The sequence below is a fragment of the Silurus aristotelis genome (genome assembly GCF_946808225.1).
Source record: "Silurus aristotelis genome assembly, chromosome: 14".
In the NCBI taxonomy this organism is placed as follows: Eukaryota; Metazoa; Chordata; class Actinopteri; order Siluriformes; family Siluridae; genus Silurus; species Silurus aristotelis.
In genome coordinates, this window is record NC_139587.1 from 20,852,906 (window position 1) to 20,875,320 (window position 22,415).

Below are 22,415 nucleotides of genomic sequence, written 5' to 3' on the forward strand. Positions count from 1 at the left end.
CCCGTTAGAGTGTCCGAGTACTGACCAACAATCCCCTAATCCAGCAGTCGTATTACATACACTTGCACATTCACATACACACAGATCCAAAAATCCATACAAGTTGTACACGTTCATAACTGCGTCAGAAAGATTTGGTGGCGAAATTATAAATGCCTGAAGGTAATGGAACTACATCTTGTGGATTTTTTGAGTATTTCATTGCGACATACAGGACAGGATCACATTTCGACGATCTCCAAAACATTTCTGGAATAAATCCTTTTCATTAAGGAGAGTGACTATCTCCAATATCATGTATTGCATCTCAAATCTGTTTTAAAAAATATATTACAATAATTGAAAAAGAAACAAATTAAACCCCCCAAAAATTGCTCATTATTGTCTTCTAAAGGGATGTTTTTGTTTTTTTACAACCGAGTTTGACTTTTGAAGCCACGTCCCTTTTTTCGTGCTTCCCTGTATTGCTCAAACTTCAAACCTCACCACGCGCTTACATTCCATTTATACACTTTTTGCTCTAGTAGACACCCTGACACGCCTGGTTTTTTTTTTTTTTTTTTTTTACACACACCGCTGTACAACACGCAATCGTACAATTCATGTTTACATGAGACACAGGGCTTTGTACAGATTATATACCTATGTATATATAGATCTATATATATATATATATATAGTCATGTAAACAGAACATTATCCTCCTTCAGTAGTATATGTACTAAGAACAAACACTCATTTGTAGGTTCATGAAGTCAAATGGTGTGGATATTACGTAAAAAAAAAAAAAAAAAAAAAAACAATAGGAAAAATAGTGTGTACGAATGATTATCTACTGTAGGGTCGGCCGAAAAGGCACATCCTGATAGAGTAGCCTTAACGCTGAATAAGGCGTGTTGTACTTAGTGTGCGATCCATTAAAGTCAAAGGAGGAGTCAAATGATGTAAACATTCAGTTTCCTGGTGTGTACTTAGGAGGTGATTGGTTAAAACAGGTAAGGAAGGTAAGGGATCATGCATAAAAAACTCATTCACGCGCACACACGCAAATTAAAGCACATGGCTTCACTATACAGGGTCTCCGGGATACAGACGCAACCCCAAAAAAACAATTACAAAGCGGAGAGTGTCTGCCCGCTTCACAAACATGAGGGACGAGGTCATCCCGGGACCCGAGGAAACACAGACGGTACACTCAGATACACTTGGGTACACGTTTACACTCCAAACACGGACAGAGAACGATTAAGAGTTTAAAGTACGAGGCAAGAGCTAGAAAAACCCGAAGACCTTCCCCTATTAAACAAGAGAGTAGAAAAACTGAGTATGTGAGGGAGATGTAAACAATATAGAGATACGCCGGTACCTCTCGGGAGACTGAGCTTTTTAAATGACTTTCTCCCGGATTATCCATGGCCCTTCTTTCTACCCGTAGACACTCATCTGATTCTGATGGCTATTGAGTTGCTTTACTAGCGGATGCTAATCAACATTCATATCCTCGATGGGATACATTCTACTGAGAGTTTGCTAACGTGACAGGCGTTTTTGTTTCAAAACAGGACACTACGCATCCAAGTGCATTGATTGCATACCTAGAACCTGACATACTGAGAGCATTAAGGACATGACGGGTAAATGTGAACGGTGCACTTGTACAGTAGTAGTACAGTAAAGTTGGTCAGGTCTTCGGGCTCCATTGCTTGTTATATGTGGCAGCCAGCAGCAAGAACCCAGCCATAGAAGGAGGGGGAGAGGCAAAAAAACCACACGCGCTACCTCGTTTGAGTGCATAGATGAAATAAGGAAGCACTAAAATGACAAAAATTAAAAGACAGATTTTCTTTTTACGTTCCTTTTTGATTTGTAAACTCTACGTTGTACGTTTTTTTTTTGTTTGTTCGCCCCCCCCAACATTTTTGTCAATGTAACACGTTTGAACATCCACAAAGTTTTGCTAATATAAAGCAATTATCATTTATATACTTGTACGACAAAATGGTGAAAGCTGCAGTTCCACCAAAAAAGTGACCAAAAAGGTTACAAAAAAAAAAAACAAAGCGAAAAAAGCAACACGCATACAGATGTCACGGCGACCATACGGAGAGAGAAAGGGTTTGCTACAGAAAGCCAGGGCCGCTCAGAGGCTGCTAGTGTTTAACGTCCACACACTTCTTTCTGTTGTTTCATTTCGTCCACCTTTTCGACTTCCGGCCTCAATAAGAAGGTCCAATTTTTATTTTTTATATATTTTTTACCAATTTCAATGTTCAAAAACATGTAAACATGAGGTGGAGTCTGGGCTGAGGTTGCGAGGTGGCTCAGGAGTGGGGATCACTGAGCTGTCAGTAAGGCGTCTCAGCGGTGCAGACTCCTCTGGGCCTCCTTAAGCAAAGTGTCAAAGTCCAGAGCGTCATACTTGCTCTTCACTGGGCCTGGTCCTGCCTCATCTGAAGAGCAAAGAACAAAGCCTAGTTACAGCAGAACATTTACTTCAGAAACATTTATAAAGATATTGATTCAAACAGGTCATTGTGTAATTATAAAATGGCCATACTTGTGGTTTAATTGATTAAATAATTACTAAAGAAGCCCTTTGGATAAGTTACTTGGAAATACACCTGGAACAGTTAAAATTTAACAATCAAAATGTATGACAACATACATTTAGAGCTCAATCCCTATAGCAAAAATTAGTCCAGCACAGCAAAATATAGTATAGTTTAACTCAGTACTATATTACTGTTTAGTATATTATTGTATAGTGCAGTAATATAGTATAGCATAGCATAGTATGTTATTGTATAGCATAGTATAGTATGTTATTGTATAGTATAGTATAGCATAGTATAGTATGTTATAGCATAGTATAGTATGTTATTGTATAGTATAGTATTGTATAATATAGTATGTTATTGTATAGTATAGCATAGTATAGTATTGTATAGTATGTTATTGTATAGTATAGTATAGTATAGTATGTTATAGCATAGTATAGTATTGTATAGTATGTTATTGTATAGTATAGTATGTTATAGTATAGTATGTTATTGTATAGTATAGTATGTTATAGCATAGTATGTTATAGTATAGTATGTTATTGTATAGTATAGTATGTTATAGCATAGTATGTTATAGTATAGTATGTTATTGTATAGTATAGTATTGTATAATATAGTATGTTATTGTATAGTATGTTATAGCATAGCATAGTATGTTATAGTATAGTATGTTATTGTATAGTATAGTATAGTATAATATAGTATGTTATTGTATAGTATAGCATAGTATAGTATTTTATTGTATAGTATAGTATTGTATAGTATAGTATGTTATTGTATAGTATAGTATTGTATAGTATGTTATTGTATAGTACAGTATTGTATAGTATGTTATTGTATAGTATAGTATAGCATAGTATGTTATAGCATAGTATAGTATGTTATTGTATAGTATAGTATTGTATAATATAGTATGTTATTGTATAGTATAGCATAGTATAGTATTGTATAGTATGTTATTGTATAGTATAGTATAGTATAGTATGTTATAGCATAGTATAGTATTGTATAGTATGTTATTGTATAGTATGTTATAGTATAGTATGTTATTGTATAGTATAGTATGTTATAGCATAGTATGTTATAGTATAGTATGTTATTGTATAGTATAGTATGTTATAGCATAGTATGTTATAGTATAGTATGTTATTGTATAGTATAGTATTGTATAATATAGTATGTTATTGTATAGTATGTTATAGCATAGCATAGTATGTTATAGTATAGTATGTTATTGTATAGTATAGTATAGTATAATATAGTATGTTATTGTATAGTATAGCATAGTATAGTATTTTATTGTATAGTATAGTATTGTATAGTATAGTATTGTATAGTATGTTATTGTATAGTACAGTATTGTATAGTATGTTATTGTATAGTATAGTATAGCATAGTATGTTATAGCATAGTATAGTATGTTATTGTATAGTATAGTATTGTATAATATAGTATGTTATTGTATAGTATAGCATAGTATAGTATGTTATTGTATAGTATAGTATGTTATTGTATAGTATAGTATAGTATTGTATAATATAGTATGTTGTAGTATAGTATAGCATAGTATGTTATAGCATAGTATAGTATGTTATTGTATAGTATAGTATTGTATAATATAGTATGTTATTGTATAGTATAGCATAGTATAGTATTGTATAGTATGTTATTGTATAGTATAGTATTGTATAGTATAGTATGTTATTGTATAGTATAGTATTGTATATAGTATGTTATTGTATAGTATAGTATAGCATAGTATAGTATGTTATAGCATAGTATAGTATTGTATGTTATAGCATAGTATGTTCTTGTATAGTATAGTATGTTATTGTATAGTATAGTATAGCATAGTATAGTATGTTATAGCATAGTATAGTATTGTATAGTATAGTATTGTATAGTATAGTATGTTATAGCATAGTATGTTATTGTATAGTATAGTATGTTATTGTATAGTATTGCATAGTATAGTATGGTATAGTATAGTATGTTATAGCATAGTATGTTATTGTATAGTATAGTATGTTATAGCATAGTATGTTATTGTATAGTATGTTATTGTATAGTATAGTATGTTATTGTATAGTATAGTATTGTATAGTATAGCATAGTATGTTATTGTATAGTATAGTATTGTATAGTATAGCATAGTATAGTATGTTATAGCATAGTATGTTATTGTATAGTATAGTATGTTATTGTATAGTATAGTATGTTATTGTATAGTATAGATTAGTATAGTATGGTATGGTGCTGTGCAGTATAGTAGAGTATGTATGGAATTGTATAGTATATTATAGTATAAGATAAGATAGTAAAATATAATATGATATAGTATAGTAAAGTATAGTGTAGGATAAGATAGTATAATATAGTATAGGATAAGATAGTATAATATAGTATAGGATAGTATAGGATAAGATAAAATAATATAGTATAGGATAAGATAGTATAATATAGTATAGGATAAGATAGTATAATATAGTATAGGATAAGATAGTATAATATAGTATAGGATAAGATAGTATAATATAGTATAGGATAAGATAGTATAATATAGTATAGGATAAGATAGTATAATATAGTATAGGATAAGATAGTATAATATAGTATAGGATAAGATAGTATAATATAGTATAGGATAAGATAGTATAATATAGTATAGGATAAGATAGTATAATATAGTATAGGATAAGATAGTATAATATAGTATAGGATAAGATAGTATAATATAGTATAGGATAAGATAGTATAATATAGTATAGGATAAGATAAAATAATATAGTATAGGATAAGATAGTATAATATAGTATAGGATAAGATAGTATAATATAGTTTAGGATAGTATAGTATAGTGCAGTAAGCCTTAGTTTAGCCCAAAGTAGTATATTACTGTAAATTATTTTGTGTAATAGTTATATTATATGCCTTACATGATAACTGCATTTATTAACAGTTTTACAAATGTTTCTTATATAGTGGTTAGTACGTGCTTATTATCTAATAAACTACTTATTGTTAGCTTATTTTATATCAGAATTAATTCCCAGCTCATCCCCCCATCTTACCCAGGTCTATGTAGCGTTTCCTGCTGAACCTCCGGTTGCCATTTCCAGCGTACTGACCCACAGAGTCAAGTTGTCTGTGCTTCTGACTCAGCTCGTTCTGATTCTGCCTAAAAGTGATGACTCCACAGCGCTCCCTAAACACGCAGACACACCAGTTAGAGTCGTACTTCTTGCACATAGCATGGCTACTAATCCAGGCAAAGAAAATGAGCAGGATTTGAACCTACTCTTTTTTAACGAGCACCCGGCAGTCCTCTGGGTCGCCAAAGGCCCTGAAGCGTTTGCGCAGGACGGCCTGTGTGACGCTGCTCGGCAGATTGTGAATGTAAAATACTTGGCACTTGTCCTGAAACCCCAAAAGGATTACAAGTTGTCATAGACATAGAGGTATTTAGACACACTTTGTGCTTAAATAAGAGTGGGAAGACAATAAACATCGACTGCAACTGGAATAGTATGTTTACAAAAACTAAAATCCCCAAAAGACCCAGTAATGTAGCCTGAACAATAATTACCCCATCCTCTTCTTGTCCATGTGTAGTGTTATTGCTTTGCTTGTCACAGTGGCTCTCACAGCTACAACAAATCGAAAAGAGGAGAATTAAAGAAAGACCAACCTTCACAGAGAACAGATGGAGTATGAGTGAGCTCCTGAACTACCTGCGGTTGATCTGATGGCAGGGAGAGGGGGGCTGGCATGAGTCTGGGCACTCAGAATCAGCCTCAGGAGTGGGTGAGCGGGCAGGTGAGGGCTGTCCTGTCTCTGCAGGTTGGTTTGGGAAAAAGTCAGAGGGGAAATCAGTTTGCTGGGCCTCTGTCTCCTCCTGCCTGGTTTTCTCCTCCATCTTGTCTTCCTCGCCTTCCTGGCCCTTAGCGTAGCAGACAGACACTGGGAGGATGGCAGCAATCCTTTTGTGACTCTCCCCTATGTTTAGCATGCAATAGTCATGGTCTCTGTAGGCACCCTTGTTTTGGCTCTCGCCCGCCGGGCCCATGCGCCGCAGCTGGGCATATAGCTCGGTCTGCTCCGGAAGCTTCCGCAAGTGTGTCCGCACTGGGCACAATCCCTTTCCAGGCGGTTCGGCTTTGCCCTCAGGTTTGAAGAGCTCCTCGTCAACAGGTTTGTGGGGTGGCGTTGTGGGCGGGGTGAGTCCTGGAAAATAAGACACACTTGTAAGCCACATAATAAAAAATACGAATTAATAAAAAAAAAAGATAAAAAAAAGGAGCGCCTGTATTTATTTACTTTCAATAAATTTTTTTGCCGGATGTCCCTTGTCCATGTCACTCATGCATTTCTGCTTTTTTAAAGAATCTAGATTTTCTCTCTGAGCAAATCTGTATGGGTCAGAATGATATTGTAATGTAATTTTATTTACAGTATATACATTAATTTGTAGATAGATAGATAGATAGATAGATAGATAGATAGATAGATAGATAGATAGATAGATAGATAGATAGATAGATAGATAGATAGATAGATAGATAGATAACTTCAAGACAAGTCTACAGTAATTCTGACTGTCAGGTGTACACCAACGCCATGCTGTTCAATAGGTAAATGTCACAGCCAGACTAACCCAGTGGCTCTGATGTAACGGAACACTCTGCTTCATTATTCATTTAGTCATCCACCTTCCCAAACACACGGTTAATCCTGTGAGTACATGGTTTCCCGTGGCACGGGTTTGAATTTACAAGATGGTGTAAGAGAGTGACATTACCTGCAGTGCCACACAGCTCCACACAGAGAGTCTGCTCGACTGCTCGAAGGGCCGGCTTGGATCTCTGATCATGATAAAGACAGAGTAAAGAGTCAGTGGCTTTATGTCCTTATAACAAAGTCTAAACAAAAACATTACACAAAATAAATGTTAATTAACTATAGGAATAGATGTAGCGGATGTAACAGTTCTACAAGTGCCACTTCCTTTCATATCAAATAACTTGTGACACTTCGTATTAAAACAATATGCTATAATTAGCTAAATAAACTGCCTCTGAATCTAGCATTGTGCTTCTGGATTGCTTTAGGGTAAGGTGTAGCATCACTAGGTGTCTCCCAAAAGTTACTTGGGAGGCGTCCAGAGCCATTTAAAAGCCTTCAGACCTGGACCAGCTCCAATTCTAGAGCAGAGTAGGAGGTAGGGGAATACACACACCCTGAGGATTTAGGAGTCAGCGGCAGGCAAAGGCAGGCACGCTTCTCTGCAATCATAAAAACAGAACAGAAAGACATCCTCAGTCATTCCCAAGTTATTATGACGTTAGTCGGGTGTCAAGGTTCCTGTTTGTCTCCTACCGTCATTACAGCAGAGGTCTGGGGTTTCAGGGCTCTTCTGGGAGTCCGCTTTAAGCTCAGTGTTGACGTCAGCGGGGGGATCCATGGCAGCGTGGTGGACTGAGCTCTCCTCCTCACTGGAGTGTCTAATCGAACGTTGTCTTTTTGCAAACCGACTCGGGAATGTGGCTAAGCGACGAGAGCGGCGCACCGAAAACGAGCCCTTGTCTATTTCGGGGCATTTAGGTCGCTTGACAGCCACCTGAGAGCCTTCGTTGACACCAGTGTCTTTGTGCTCAGCTTTGGGTCGAGCTGTGGCTGGCCTGCTGTGGCTATACGGGGGGCTGTGCAGTCTGTAAGGCTTGCTCACATCGAAGGAAGCGACCGCTTCCAGCAGCTCCTTAAGCAGAGAGTGCGCTTTAGCTTCCCGGGGGCGTACAAAAGGAAGCCTAGGTTTAGCTCCTCTACTGGTGCTGATGTTGGACAGAGTGGTGGGTTGGGTAGCAGGTTTAGGACAGCAGGGGGTGGCATTACGAGGAAATGCAGGGGTTTCAGTCTTGGTCTTCCGTGTCACGTTTTCACGCTCTTTGCGGTCCCAGCTGGCCTGCTTGCGTGACGGGACACAGTATGTGTGCATGTAACGGATCAGCTCCACCACAGAGTGGCGCTCCTTCTCTGAAGGGAACTGAGGCTCAAGTGGCTCAGTGCACACGCTGCTCTCCACTTCACTGCTGGACGAAGACTCCTCTTCCTCTTCGTCCTCCCCTTCTCCATCCTCCGAGTCACTGTCCTCATCCTCTTCTTCTTCCTCTTCCTCGGTATCAGCTGCAGGTGTGTCCTCGGTGTTGGCCTCCTGCGTGAGGTGGCGGTGCAGCTCGGTGCAGAGATGACCCGGAGGCCTGAAGGCTCGTGGCTTCCGCTCCACTGTGCATGCTTTGTCCCTCTGTAAAGAGACCAAATGAGAGTATAGAAGATTTGACCAACAAGCAAGCTACGGTAAAAAAAACCCTGTATGACTTGCATATCAATATTTATAATAAATATCCTGTCTCTACCTAAAAATTGCTATGCAGCTTTTTAGTCCTTTAATCTGTCCAGCTCTCTCTCCAGCCAACAAATTAGTACTCACAGATTTAGTGTTTCCGGGTGGAGTCGTACTCCAGTGAACCACAAATATTTCACTCTTCGAAACAATTCATTTACTAAGACGTTTTTGTCCACCGCATGCTCTGTGATTATGGACTAAAGTCGGAAGCATGCTATGAGAACCTAGATGGTGATTCAGGCTTTATGTAAGCTCTTAGTCTGTAGCAGGGCTGCCCTTTACCCCTACGGTAGCCATGGTTTTGCTATGACAGATGGCCACAGTCAGTGCTAATTCTGCTCTCTGGCAGAGCTACAACACATCAAAGCACAAGTCACGCAACGCAATGTGGCCTGCTAATATTTAGTTCTTTCCTCACAGAGGTAATGCATTAGTGTGGTGGCAGAAACAGGCTATTATGGCGCTGCGTAATGGACGGTGTCTTTACCGCAAAACAGACTCTGCTCACCTTCAGAAGAGGACGGCAGGACTTGAGTTGCTGAGTCTTACTAAGCGTGCTGCTCAATCTGTTTAAATCCAGACTCACAGGCACATTCGGGGGGGAAAGCAGGAGCTTTTTCAGCTGTACACAGGAAAGAAGAGAAGGAGAAATAGAAAGAGAGAGAGAGAGAGAGAGAGAGAGAGAGAGAGAGAGAGAGAGAGAGAGAGAGAGAGAGAGAGAGAGAGAGAGAAGAGAGAGAGAAAGAAAGAGAGAAAAGAACAACTAATTAGCAGGCAAGGCACTCAATTCATCTACACAGCAAAACATCATTACAAGAAACGTTCACTGCTTTGATTCCTGTCAAAAAAAAATCACAAACACAATATTAAAATGCAGGTGGCATCTAGACAGGAAAATGTCAAACTGCAATGCTAATTTCAAGCTGTACTTATCATCGCTGCTGTGTTGGAAGACTTTTTCCCCCCTTTTCCGTTTCATCACTAAAACACAACACTGAATAAGAATGAACAGCTGACACGAATTTGCTTGTGGCACTAATTCCCCCCCATGAGATGCCCTGCTGGTAGAGCCAAGGGAGAAATACACATGAGAGAAAAAGACGTAGAGGTAGGAGACCTTTCCTTGTGCTTTCTGAGGCAGTAATCTGGGATCTGGGATGTGCGTCAATGATGAGACCAGCAGGGAAAATAGCCCTCAGCTCACTCAGTTGCTGTATCTTGAGGTAGTGTGTTAGTTTGGCAGATACTCAGTGTCCAATGAAGGAAGTGAAGGGGCACCGGGTGCTTCCAATACACTATACAAAACGCCACCGGCATGACAGGGCCATCTACTCCATGAGAACATGTGCTTGGCTCTCTCCTTCCTCACGGTGCCCAAAGGTCCTCAATGCGCCCCTTGTCTCCTACACAGACGGGCCTCATTGAGGGGGCTGAGACAGGCTGAGAGCACAGACCACCAGATGGCGCTTTAAAACTTTCCAGGATTATGGCTGCCTAGACATAATAAGCCATAAAGCTGTCTGAGGAGGCGCAAGAAGAAGGAGGAAGCCTGCATTAGCTATATGTCTGACTAAACAGAAATACATCTGTCTAGACCATAATGTCAGGAAAGAGCTGTTTTCTTCTGTTTTTTGTTTTGAATAATTTTATGGTGTAGACATGTGCAGAGGAGGGACATGGTGTATATCGGTAGGAGAATGCTGAGGATGGAGTCACCAGGAGGGAGAAAAAGAGGAAGGCCAAGGAGGAGGTTTATGGATGTGGTGAGGGAAGACATGCAGGTAGTTGGTTTGAAAGAGGCAGATGTAGAGGACAGAGGGGTGTGGAGTCGGATGATCCGCTGCGGCGACCCCTAATGGGAGAAGCCGAAAGAAGAAAAAGAAGATCCTTATGATATAAACAAAAATATCCTCCAACATTCAAGCCACAAATGAAACCGTAAGAGCAAATATACGGTGTTCATGCCTACGAAGTGTCTCTTTTTACTTAGTAATATCGCTGCTGCAAGCATAAAGTTCATAATAACCATATTTAAAGGTGAATTCTACTTCCATATATTCTTCATAATCTTTCGGCGAGAGATTTCATATCTCAAAGGTTAGTTCATTTAACCTCTTTTATGTATTCTGAAATCAATCTGCAATTTTCGAGATGCCAGAACTCCTTTTTTTCTTTGTAGAAAGGCAAGACTAAGCCATCGTGCTTGAAGCGTTGCATCCAATACGTTGTTCTTTTGCAATATGCTTTAAATTAAAAATGAATACCATTTGGAGGAACATTCTGACCCATTAAGACATTGATCTGAACATATTTAATCAGTTTAAAAACAAGCCGCTCCTCCCCGAAGCATCTATTGCTTCAGGTTGTTTACCATTTTCTAATTTAGCCCAATTTCATTCAAGCACGAATAAAAGCCAAGGTAGCAGGCATTCAGCTTGCTGCTTTCATTGAGGTAACAATAAGACCCTTTATAACCTTTAACAAAGTGATCTCTTTTTTGCCCTTTTAATAAAAGCCTGAATTTGGACTTTGTGTACTTTTTTTTGCAATAAGACAAATATATAGCCTCTAACATATATTACGCCTGTAACCCATAATTCATTTCATAGACTGAAAAGAAATGCATTCGAGTTGCTCATCATAGTGTAGCACCCTGCTGATTCAAAAGCATCAACAGAATAAAATTAAATGTGTCCAGAATGCTAGGTTCTTAATGCACTCTAAGCAAACAGACAGGCTGTAATAGACTGCAGGGAGCAGGAGAAAGAAAAACATCTGGGTTTTTTTTTTTTTTTTCTTTTTTTTTTTTTTTTCAGCAGAGATCTGCAGACCCTCTCATAAACAGGTGTGAAAACTGCAAAATGGGACTGAACAAGCAAGAAAAAGAGGTCATGGAAAAAGAAAAAAAAAAAAAAAAAGACAGAGGGACAGAGGAGAGAAATCAGGGTGAGAGTCTAAATCCTAAAGTGTAGCTTGTGTTGTGCTCCAACTCCCCGCCTGTGAAAAGGATTCTTATTAGTGTGCTTGCTAAAGAGAATTGAAAAGCCCAAAATGAGAAAAATTCAGACCTGTTTTGCCTATCATACCCATGCTGTGGGGTAGACAGAGGCCCATCCAAATCCACCTTAAACAGGAAGGAAGGGTTCTTACTAGAGACGGGTCTTCTGTCTCTGGGCTCAGCGAGCCTTGGACAGGCTCACTTTCCAAAAGGAGTTCGTCTTCCTCCTCCTCCTCCTCCTCGGGCTCTTCACCCAGCGAGGGGAACACAGACAGACCCCCCACCCCGTCCTCCACAATGCCATCCAGGCTGTCTGTGAGAGCAGCGAGTAGTGCCGCATTCTCCTCTTCTGTCTGTACAGAGACAGAGAGAGATAGAAAGAGAGAGAGAGAGAGAGAGAGAGAGAGAGAGAGAGAGAGAGAGAGAGAGAAAACAGAGGGGGATAAGACAGGTGATGACCTCCAAATGAAGGGCCAGACACTTTTCCATCTGCACATTCTGCTCTTGGGACAGTGCGGCTATCTGATTACTGTGCAAAGATTGATCCGGGGCTTACGTGACCCCATGCCTGTTAAACCGTAGAAGAAAAAAAAATCCTTTTTCAGTTCAACTGTCATGTACATCTATTTATCTATCTCTAAACTTGTCCCATGTTACCATACTCTCATAATGTGTGGAGCTCTAGGAAGTTACGTAGCACTATCTTAAAGAATTTGGTGGCACCTGAAGGTTAATTGAACTTGACGTAATGATCAATGGCTTTCCTGGCACCTAAAATAGAGCAGTGGCTAAAAAAAAATAATCAATGATAGTCCAGAGTTACATGAGAGGAAGAGTGAATTAGCATTATATAAAACAACTCTATTTGATCAGTCATTTTTGACAAAAACAAACACGCTTTTAAACCTGAACTTCAGGATAATATTCTTGACAAGCTGGCACATTGTTTTTTCTTTTAGTTTTTTTTTTTCGAACCACTGGGTTCGGTTGTCATTTTAGTTCCATTAAAGCCAATTACGATCCTCTCGGTGGGAATAGCTACGTAATGCTCTAAGATTAGATCAGAGCTGGAGATTGTTGGCCCAAGGATTGCAGAATGTGGGGTCTGACCTCAAAGAGCTCGACGTCCCCTGTGCTGTACTGTATGGAGGCGGGGGAGCTGTCTGAGTGGTCATTGCACCAGTGTAGCTCGCTGAGGCAGTTCACTGAGTCAAAGTCGCTGGTGTCCAGCTGAGAGAGGTCGAAGTCGGGGAAATCAGTGTCCAGGCGGTCTGAGCACACCTCCTCTTCCCCATACTGCAAAAAAAAAGAGAATAACAAAGTTACAGGCTGACAAGCTAACATCAAAAAGACATTTCCCCTAAAGACTATATCTAATAATATACTTCCTTCTTGAGGAATCAATAAGCAGGCCTGTGGTTAGGCAACTGTATCGTTGTGTCTAGAGCAACGGATATGCGGTAGGTATCACAGGAACAAGTAATAAGTAATAAGAGTCAGCCTGCCCGATCAGCAAAACATCATTACCAATAATTAAACAAAAATTACAACTGAAATTAGGCATGTGGCATATTTCAATAAGAAAATGACACCATGTGTGGGACAGGGAAAAACAAAAAAAAAACATTGGTGAATACAACTATGAGAATGTGTGTTTGCACATGAGAGATTAAGTACTGTGAGAAGGGAAGTGATTTAACCCCCAAGGGAGTGCAACAGAAGAAAAAAAAATAATCCACATAACTTCTTGATGTGTGCAAGCGTGCTATGCAGTCCCCATTTAAATATCTAGAGCTTTTGCTCTTGCTGTCCATGCTGAGGCAGTAAACCTAGGCCCACTTTACTTTCACAGAGGTCAAAGCATGAATATTCTATACAACCACTCAAATGCATTCTTGATGAGCTCTTCCGAAACAAACACCCCCCCCCCCCCCCAATCCTGTCTCTGTTTCACGATGCTGACTACGGCGCCAGTCCAATTTTGATCCGATTCGCTAAATTATATGTAGTCAAGTGGATATGAGGTCTGAGCTTTTTTTTTACTGTTCACTTAGCTTCCTCAATAACACGATCAACAATGTAGAATCACGTATGTTATGCTGTTATTTTTAAAGAAAGTCTCACATGCATGACTAGCTCTTACTCCAGGAATGAATTTTGCGGTAATCTGCTAGCTGAGCATTGCTCCGATTGATCCAGACAAAAAAAAAAAATGAGACTGAGGTGGTTAATGATATTTCGAAATAATCTGGAGATGCTGTTATAGCATCTTCAGATTATTACTTGCTGTGACTAACTGTCGTTAATGGAAATCATTTAAAGATATAAGCCTGCTGCCCTAGTACATGTAGATTGATAAGTGTTGTGGAAGCCCTGGGTGGGTAAATCATTGGGTACATTCGCTGCACTAATGCAGGTGTTCATCCTGTATCCAGAGGCTTCATGAACACACAGACACCCTGATGTTGCTGCTGCTCTTTTTAGCACTCTCCTCACATCCTCCTCACGTGCCCCTGAGTCATCTCGCTCTTCTCCTCCTCCTACAGCTTACCCCATCCTCAGCTCTCAGAAGCAGCCAAGCGACCGCAGCTAATCAATCTCAACATATGCTTGGCGTCTCACATATCCACACGTCCTTTTCTTTCTTTTTTCTTTGACCTTTTTTGGTCCTGCCTTCCGCTTTTCCCCCTCTTTCCCGTCTCTTCTTCCTTTCCTCTATGTTATAGAGAGCCTTGATATCAATCAATAAAATCCTCCTTGGTGCTGGAGGTTTAAGGTCACTCGCTAGGCCTGCACACACATAGCAACACACCTATATTTGTGCATCTTTGCAAGAATATACTGAACATATAGAGCAGATCAGCTCTTATCGCTGTAGAGCTGGCTCTGGTCATGGAGGAGCTAGTTACTGAAGTGTGACTCACATATTAACACTGGTCTTATTTATAGTAGCTCTGGTTTCTCTACCATTTTGCCCATTACTGAAACATTTAGTTAACAACAAGCCAGTTATCTATCACCCTACTAACCTAAATGCCTATATATAGAACATTAATCTCATTTAAAACTCATAACAATCCATATAATGTTATATGCAGCATTCATAGCCTACATATAGCAACATACTATATAGTAGATCATTTTTATTAAACACCCAACCTTCTTGGCCTTGTCGTACCATTAACTGGTGAAAACATGAAACAAGTCCCAATCAACGAGCATCAAGGAACACAAAACACACATTCCTGACCACCTTCTCAATCATGACTGCTTTATTGCTTCTTACATGCAGTCATGTGCAGCAAAGTGACCAAAGAGGTCTACTCATAAACACAGCCATACAAGGTCAGACCACAGGAGGGAAATGCAGAAGGGCAGCTGGCATGTAGCAAGGTCAATGGATAGCCAAAGAACAATATCAGGAGTCAGAAATGTCCTGAATTATTAAACACTCTAACCAACATATAAATGTAAAAACCACGATTTTAGCCTTTAATACTATAGTGAATTAAATGATTAAAGCTTGCTAGCTAGCTAAGATTACACTATTATAAGATATTAGTGCTCTCTTCCGCAGTAGCATGCAAACTTTAGAAGTTGCAGTATGAGAAGATTATCTTGCTGTCTGGCAGAAAGAGTTTAGCTAATAGAATTAAAATGAATTCAGTTTAGGATTTTTTGATTGTCAGATCGCCAGGTGAATGCCTAGCTTGCTAGATTTCACATTTGTAGGATAATAGTGACCTCCTTTTTGGCATTGCTCAGTCTAAACATAAACAAATCTTTTAATTATTCCTCATGAAACAGACTTGCAAACATTAGCAGTTGTGAGTAGCTTGGCATTAGACAGGAAGTGTAGTGGGTAGCCACACTGATACATGTCACACTCATATGAAGTGGTGTTTCAACTGCTGAATTCAGAAGTTGTGATCAAATGTTGATGTTTGTAAATATGGCACAGCCAATGGAAGCCGACACTGAGTGAAATTTTTACTCAACCAAAGACCTTTTCCTAGGTGCTATTCCCAATAGATTTGTTTTAGGGTGCATTTGCATTGTCTGTTTGAAAGACTGAACAGCTATGTGCAAGCATACTTAGTGCTTGTACACAGCTTTTCTTTTAATAATAAAAGGCTTAAGTACCTCTTGCTTTGGCGATTCCTGTCACCAAGTGACTAAATTTGTAAACTGTTCATCCTTCTCCTTCACCCAGTAGCTAATAGGCTCTTATCTGGGTGTCCTGCACCCTTTTAAAATGCAGCTATCTAAGGTACGTTATATATAGCCGTTATCCTTGGTCTTATGACTGGCTTACACAAGCTGCTTGTGACGGGCCAGGCATTAAACACTGCCGATGCCAAATGCAGATGGGAAAGGGCTGAGTGCTTTTCCTAGCCCTTTCTTGCTCTTTCATACACAGACACACTCACACACCACCCACAAGCACATAACCCTTCGGCGTACTCCTAGAGGGAGCCTGATGCTACTACTAAATGGATTCCCTCACAGACTGCTTTACCAGAGGCGAGTCCACAGCATCAAGTTAGACTGGGAAGGAAAAGTTTTTCAGGCTTATTCATGAAATCTTACCGATATATTAGCCTTTGCCAGAGGCACTATTTGTCAGGATCTTCATGCGGCGTGTACTTCCAGTTTTGTGGCACCCACTTCCGGTTCCGCTGCGCATACTTCCGTGTCAGCGGTCATCTTGCCGTTTTTTCCCGCACCTCCCTGTATTTAAGGACACCCAAGACTTTAGCTCGGGGCCAGATTATTTTACCAGCTCCCTAGCCCCTGAGATTATTCTTGCCACCCTGCCTGTTCCTTTTCCTGATCCTGTTCCTGACCCCTGTTCTGCTCTGCTTCTGGTTTGGACTCTGGACTGTTTTTGGGTTTTGTTTTTGTTCTACCTATGTTGCTCTGTTTGCCAGCTCTCTGAATCTTGGACTGTTTTTGGTTTTTGTCTTCCCTGCATCGCCCTGTTTGCCCATGTTTCTGACCCTGGACTGTTTTTGAACTATGTTTTTGCAACGGGTCCAGACCTCCGCAGAGGGCGTCGCTCCACCTCAGACCTCCACAGAGGGCGTCGCTCCGCCTCAGACCTCCGCAGAGTGCGTCGCTCTGACTCAGACCTCTGCAAAGGGAGTCACTCCAACTCAGACCTCCGCATAGGGCGTCGCTCCGCCTCATCACATCGGCCAGAAAGTGCTTGGGGCAGCCACCTGGAGGCTCGTCCCACGCTTCATCCGACCTTTCCCGACCTCCCGCTCTACCCTGTGGCAGTTCGCCTCAAGTCCCGCTGTGTCCGCCGCTGGCACCCAACATTCCTCGTGCCACAGGATTTTCGTATCTGTCCAGTATTGGGACTGTTTTTGGACTGTGTTTTTGCCTTGCCCCATTTCTCAATTTGTCCTTTAAATTAAAGCCTGTTTTCTCTGTACCCCTGTGTGCATCCTGCATTTGGGTCATACCCTCCCATTCACTCAACCAGTCACACCCAAGCTCATTTCTGACATTACTGATTAATTTGATTTTGTTAGATGAACCCCCAAATAGTTGGCACAACCCATTACCTGCTTTAAGCACTACTTTAATGTGCTGTTATCTTATAGTTTTTTTGACCAAGCTTTTTTTTTCCGCAGTCTTGCAAGAATTCTAAAATAACTGCAGACAGATATAGTAGAACAGCTAAATGAAGATCTGGGGCAGCATTTTACGGTGCAAAAGCCATCCTCCACTCTGTCACAAGTTGAAGTATGAGCCATAAAAGCCTTTATTCCAGAGCTGCAGATAGAAAACACCATTTTAACAGTAAATCTTAAAAAATTATTTATCTAATATTAAACCTGGGCTTTCATTTGTGTTTAATATTGGCATGTAAATAGTTACAACGTAGTATATTTCCTAGGAAAAGTTTTTCATTAACAAAACATTGTGACATCTGAGCCCAGCAGGTGGTGGAGTTAAGATGGAAAATGGCCGAGTCCTACTGCCCTTAAACACACCAGGACAGTAATAGGATCATCGTGAACTGGATTCAATTCTTAGAAAAAAAGGACTTGTGATTCTCTGACTGTTCATGTTAGGGATCAAGAGTGGATAAACAAATTCAGAAACTGTACTGTAAGAACATGAATGGCGGCCTTCAAATTTTTGATTTTACTTTTTTTATTCCCTTCGTAGATCACTGCAAAGCTTTACCCAGTAACACTAATGATCACTGCTCAAACTCTGATCAGTTCAAGGCTGTGGTTTTTCAGTGGCGTCTGCTCCCCAAGTGGAAAGTCAGGGCCAACTTTAGCCAAAAACTAGAAATGATCCAAACTGGCTTAGTTTTATTCCAATATCAATTTCTAAGCTCTTCTCTACTCTACATAAGTGCAGCCACTACATCCTTCCTGATGCATCTCATCTCTACATACAATCTAAACAAATTCATCAAATTACAGAAAGGTCAGCCATGACTTAGAGAAAAAATAAAAGTAATTAAAAAAAATGCAAAAGAAACCTTTAGAAAAAGGTCTTGTAAAGCTGTTATATATCATTAAAAGCTGCTAAGAATATAATTTATTAGGTTACTTTCAGTGACTCCCAACATGTTCTGACATAACTGACATTAAATTTAACTTGTGTTTTCACAGTCTTTTTTTTTCACTTTGAGTGCTTGAGTTAGCCATAACAGTTCAGCTCACCCAGATATAATATGGTCCACTTGCTGTTGTTAGAGATAGTAATACTAGAAATACAATGCTGTAGCACCATATGGAGGTTTGTTTGGACACCATGACCACCGCTATTGATGCTTGCAGCTTGAGGAAGACTAAGATTAGAAACCCTAGTTTCCATCTGTTGCCAATGGCAGCCATGACAATGCTGCAGAGTTTTTTTTCTTTTACAATGATATCAGCCTCCTTTGATATATTCACAACAGCCAACTATTTTGAAGCCATTAATTCAACCTGAACCACCTTTCAGGGTGTAAAGATCAGGAGAAATACTGTATATCATTAAATTTTTTTTGAGACAGGACACAGAAAACTTAATGTTACAAGTATAAATGGAAGTAGTACACCATCTAGGGTTAACCCTAACCCTGAGCCTCTAATGCATAGAGCATAAAAAAGTAAGGCAAAAGTGAATATTCATTGGCACTGTATTTCAAATCTAAAGAATTTAGGATTGACTGCATATTTGAAATGGTGTCCTTTATTTTGGACAATGTCAAGCATGTTGCTCACACAGAAGCTCATTCAATGACTTTACGCTAAAGCTAATAATTACCTGCCAAGACTATCAGGAGAATAAAATGGAGAACATGCCAGGAACTGCTATTATTGAGTAATTCCTATCATGCTCTGCAAGAACATGATTCTGAACACATTTATGCAGCAGTGTCTTGGCCTGTCAGTGTCCTCTTAGGGGGAAAATGTTCTGATAGAAACAGCAAAAGAGCAAGCTAGACATTCCAGCTAATGAGATGTACCACAAAAAAACAGACAACCAATTTTTTTTTAGAACCAATTACAGTCGAAGTTCCATTCGTGTTGGCTGTGTCTGAGCTATGAGTGAAAATAATAGTCTGTGTATGAAATACATCACAAGTTTAAATTACTTCAAAGACAGATTGGGTTACCAAACTGCTGTCAATGTCTGAACCTGTAGCCAAAAAACAATGCCATGTTATTCCCACTGAATCTGGCACCATTACGAGGAATCGTATCATCTTTTTAAAGGATGTACACTTTAAAACTTCACACAGTTTACAGAACTAGAGCACAGCAGAAACATAAGCTTGTCTGGCAATGAGGCATAAGACCCCTGATCCAAGTCAGCTTGTATATTACACAAAGATGTAGGAGAGGAAGAAGCAGCAGATTGGACAGATCTTTTCCCCATAGTGAAGCGAGTAGCCGGCTCCAGTTTCAGATCCTTGTATACGACCGTTAGCAGTGTGGCATTAGAGCTACAGCTCAAGCTCAAATTAACACCACTGGGGGCATGTGGCACCTAGGAAATGCTGAGGTAATTGTACCTGCTGCAGTCACGACTATTGCTAGGGAGGTTGGGGGTGGGGTGTTGAGGACAATGCAGGTACTATTTCTAGGCTGACACAAAGACACCGTCTCTGAGGAAACTCAAAAAAGCATAAAAACAATGACTCAGACACTCCAATCTGTAATGACAAGGCAAATGTTATAAATGAGACTAAATGTGGCAAACAATTTATATTGGTCACTGTGGTTCTCTATCAGTTTTCTAGACAGTTCTGGTATGGATGATTGAAGTTACTTGGACAATGAAGGAAAAGACAGAGAGGGTCTGGGATGTGAATTGAGCCGTATCAGTGTGATAGTTGCAAACGGATCCTGAGTCACGACAGCCAAGGAAGATGGCACCAGCCCAGCTCGGACTAATTCACATGCTGGAGTCAGCATCCGTCTGTGCCCTCGCTCTTAGACATCATGGAATGCAGTAATTAAATCAAAACGCTTTTGTAGACAGCTCTCCTCGAGCAGGACAGAAGACAGTGTTAGGAATATTAAATTGTTTTTTTTTTTTTGGAGTAACCATTCTTCTGAGAAACTGCGTTATAATACACTCTGAATTTGCAGTGTCCTTGAGCTGCCTGAACCCTCAGATGAATGGTTGGATATGGGCTTCATTATATGCACAACCCTCATAGCCATAATATTTGAAGGTGGGCTGGGATACGTTGACTTCTAAAGCCTACATATTTCACTTATAGCTTGTAAGGTGTACAGTAATCCCCTGTTTTACAGCAGTTTTAAATTCAGAATTTCAGAGTTGCGTTTGCCACATAACTAGTTTTGCTGATTTTCCCGGTCTCTCGCGGATAGCGCAATAGACCAAAAAACATATATATATATATATCTGTTTATTGGCGGAGGTTTTGGAACGTAACCGGAGCGATAAACGGAAGATTAGTGTATTTACATTGATGGCATCTGTCAGACATCCACTTGACTTACAATGATCTCATTTACACTACTGAGTTACTACTCAGTTAAGGATTAGGGGCCTCGCCCAAGTCGGCTCGGTGGTGCTGGGATTTAAAACGATGATCTTCTTCAAAATCCAAAATGTTAACCAATGAGCGACCACGTCCCAGTCTATATTCTGAGAACCAATAAACACAGGTCACACTTATGTCATACGTTCATTGACTTGAGCTAAACATGTTCGAAGTATTCATTTCATAACATTTCATAAGGTGGAACCATGGCCTAAGTCACATTTGAACCCTCTTTGTCATCAGTCTAGACATCAGTAATCACTAGAAATAATACAAAACATTTATATGAATTTGATATTGATAATTTGATTCTTTTTAAATTCAATTCCTTTTTTTAACATCCCGCTCCAGGTAGCCCTTCTACCTATTTAGTTAATTCACGTCTAAAGTTCTAACATCAGGGATGCTAATTATTTATTACATCCTTCAAGTTTGCCCCGCATTCAGTAATGCAACCTAATAAACATGAACATTTCGATACGAATATTTAACCCTTAAAAAGAGCACATTCTTCCTTGTACTTTTGTCTAAATATGGAAAAAGCTTCTACAGCTGCGGTGTCTTCGCATGCAGCTGTAACAAAAGAGAAAGTTAAAAAGATGCAAAAGGAACACTGGTGGCCAGTTGCAGTGGTGTTAAACACTGCGTTTCACTCCACAAAAGAAAGTGTTTAAATTAAAAGACTGCCTGCAAGGGTGAGATTTTGGCAGAACAAACGCAGTCACGCTGAGTGCCGCCAACATCATCACAAGTTGCTCTTTCGACTGTTAACAGCTGCCAAGAAATCAAGGCACACTATATTCCCATTTCTATTTTAGGGGTGCACTCGGAGAAGAGGGTTTGTTTTGAAACCCAAGAATTGACTGAAGTGCCGAACTGACCTTTGCTTCCCAAAAGGTTGAAAGGACGCCGCTCAGACACAGCTGTTCGACTCACATGCGCAGTTAAATGGCAGTGTTCTACTGCAGGAGACATTAAAAAGTACAAATGCTAAGTTACTACGAGGATTATAAGTTAAATTTTAAAACCAAATATTGAATCATAACACTGTATACCGTATTACTTTATCTGTTTAATGAAAGGTAAGAAGTCTAATGATTGTAATTCTTCACAGAATTTAGCCAGAACTACAGTCAAAGGCACATCTCCACTTTCCCCACAAGTATCTGATGATGAAACTATGTCCTGTTTAAACGTTTTGCTTACAACTCTTACCTTTTCCCATACAGGCCTAACTCTTAATACACACCCAAGCCTTATTACCTTAGCACTATTCAGTTCTATCCAGGTTAAGAATGAATGAAAGAACATCCTAATACTATGGTTGCATTAGGTCAGAATCGGAAAATCATGATTAGTCCAAAGGACTTTTGTGGATGAGCTTTGGACAGGAGGCATCATAAATTCCAGAAGAAACAAAAA

General features: G+C 39.6%; 1 protein-coding gene across 1 annotated transcript in view; it reads right to left on the minus strand.

The window, feature by feature from the left end:
* Positions 1 to 399: 399 nt before the first annotated feature.
* Positions 400 to 22,415, minus strand: part of ppargc1b (peroxisome proliferator-activated receptor gamma, coactivator 1 beta) — a 41,245-nt gene continuing 19,229 nt past the window's right edge. The window contains 12 exon segments of the mRNA XM_083560726.1: positions 400 to 2,450; positions 5,633 to 5,766; positions 5,860 to 5,978; positions 6,148 to 6,208; positions 6,293 to 6,785; positions 7,360 to 7,387; positions 7,390 to 7,423; positions 7,798 to 7,843; positions 7,938 to 8,859; positions 9,470 to 9,583; positions 12,112 to 12,312; positions 13,070 to 13,255. Coding sequence (XP_083416852.1) covers positions 2,359 to 2,450; positions 5,633 to 5,766; positions 5,860 to 5,978; positions 6,148 to 6,208; positions 6,293 to 6,785; positions 7,360 to 7,387; positions 7,390 to 7,423; positions 7,798 to 7,843; positions 7,938 to 8,859; positions 9,470 to 9,583; positions 12,112 to 12,312; positions 13,070 to 13,255 — 2,430 coding nt within the window. The 3' untranslated portion in view covers positions 400 to 2,358.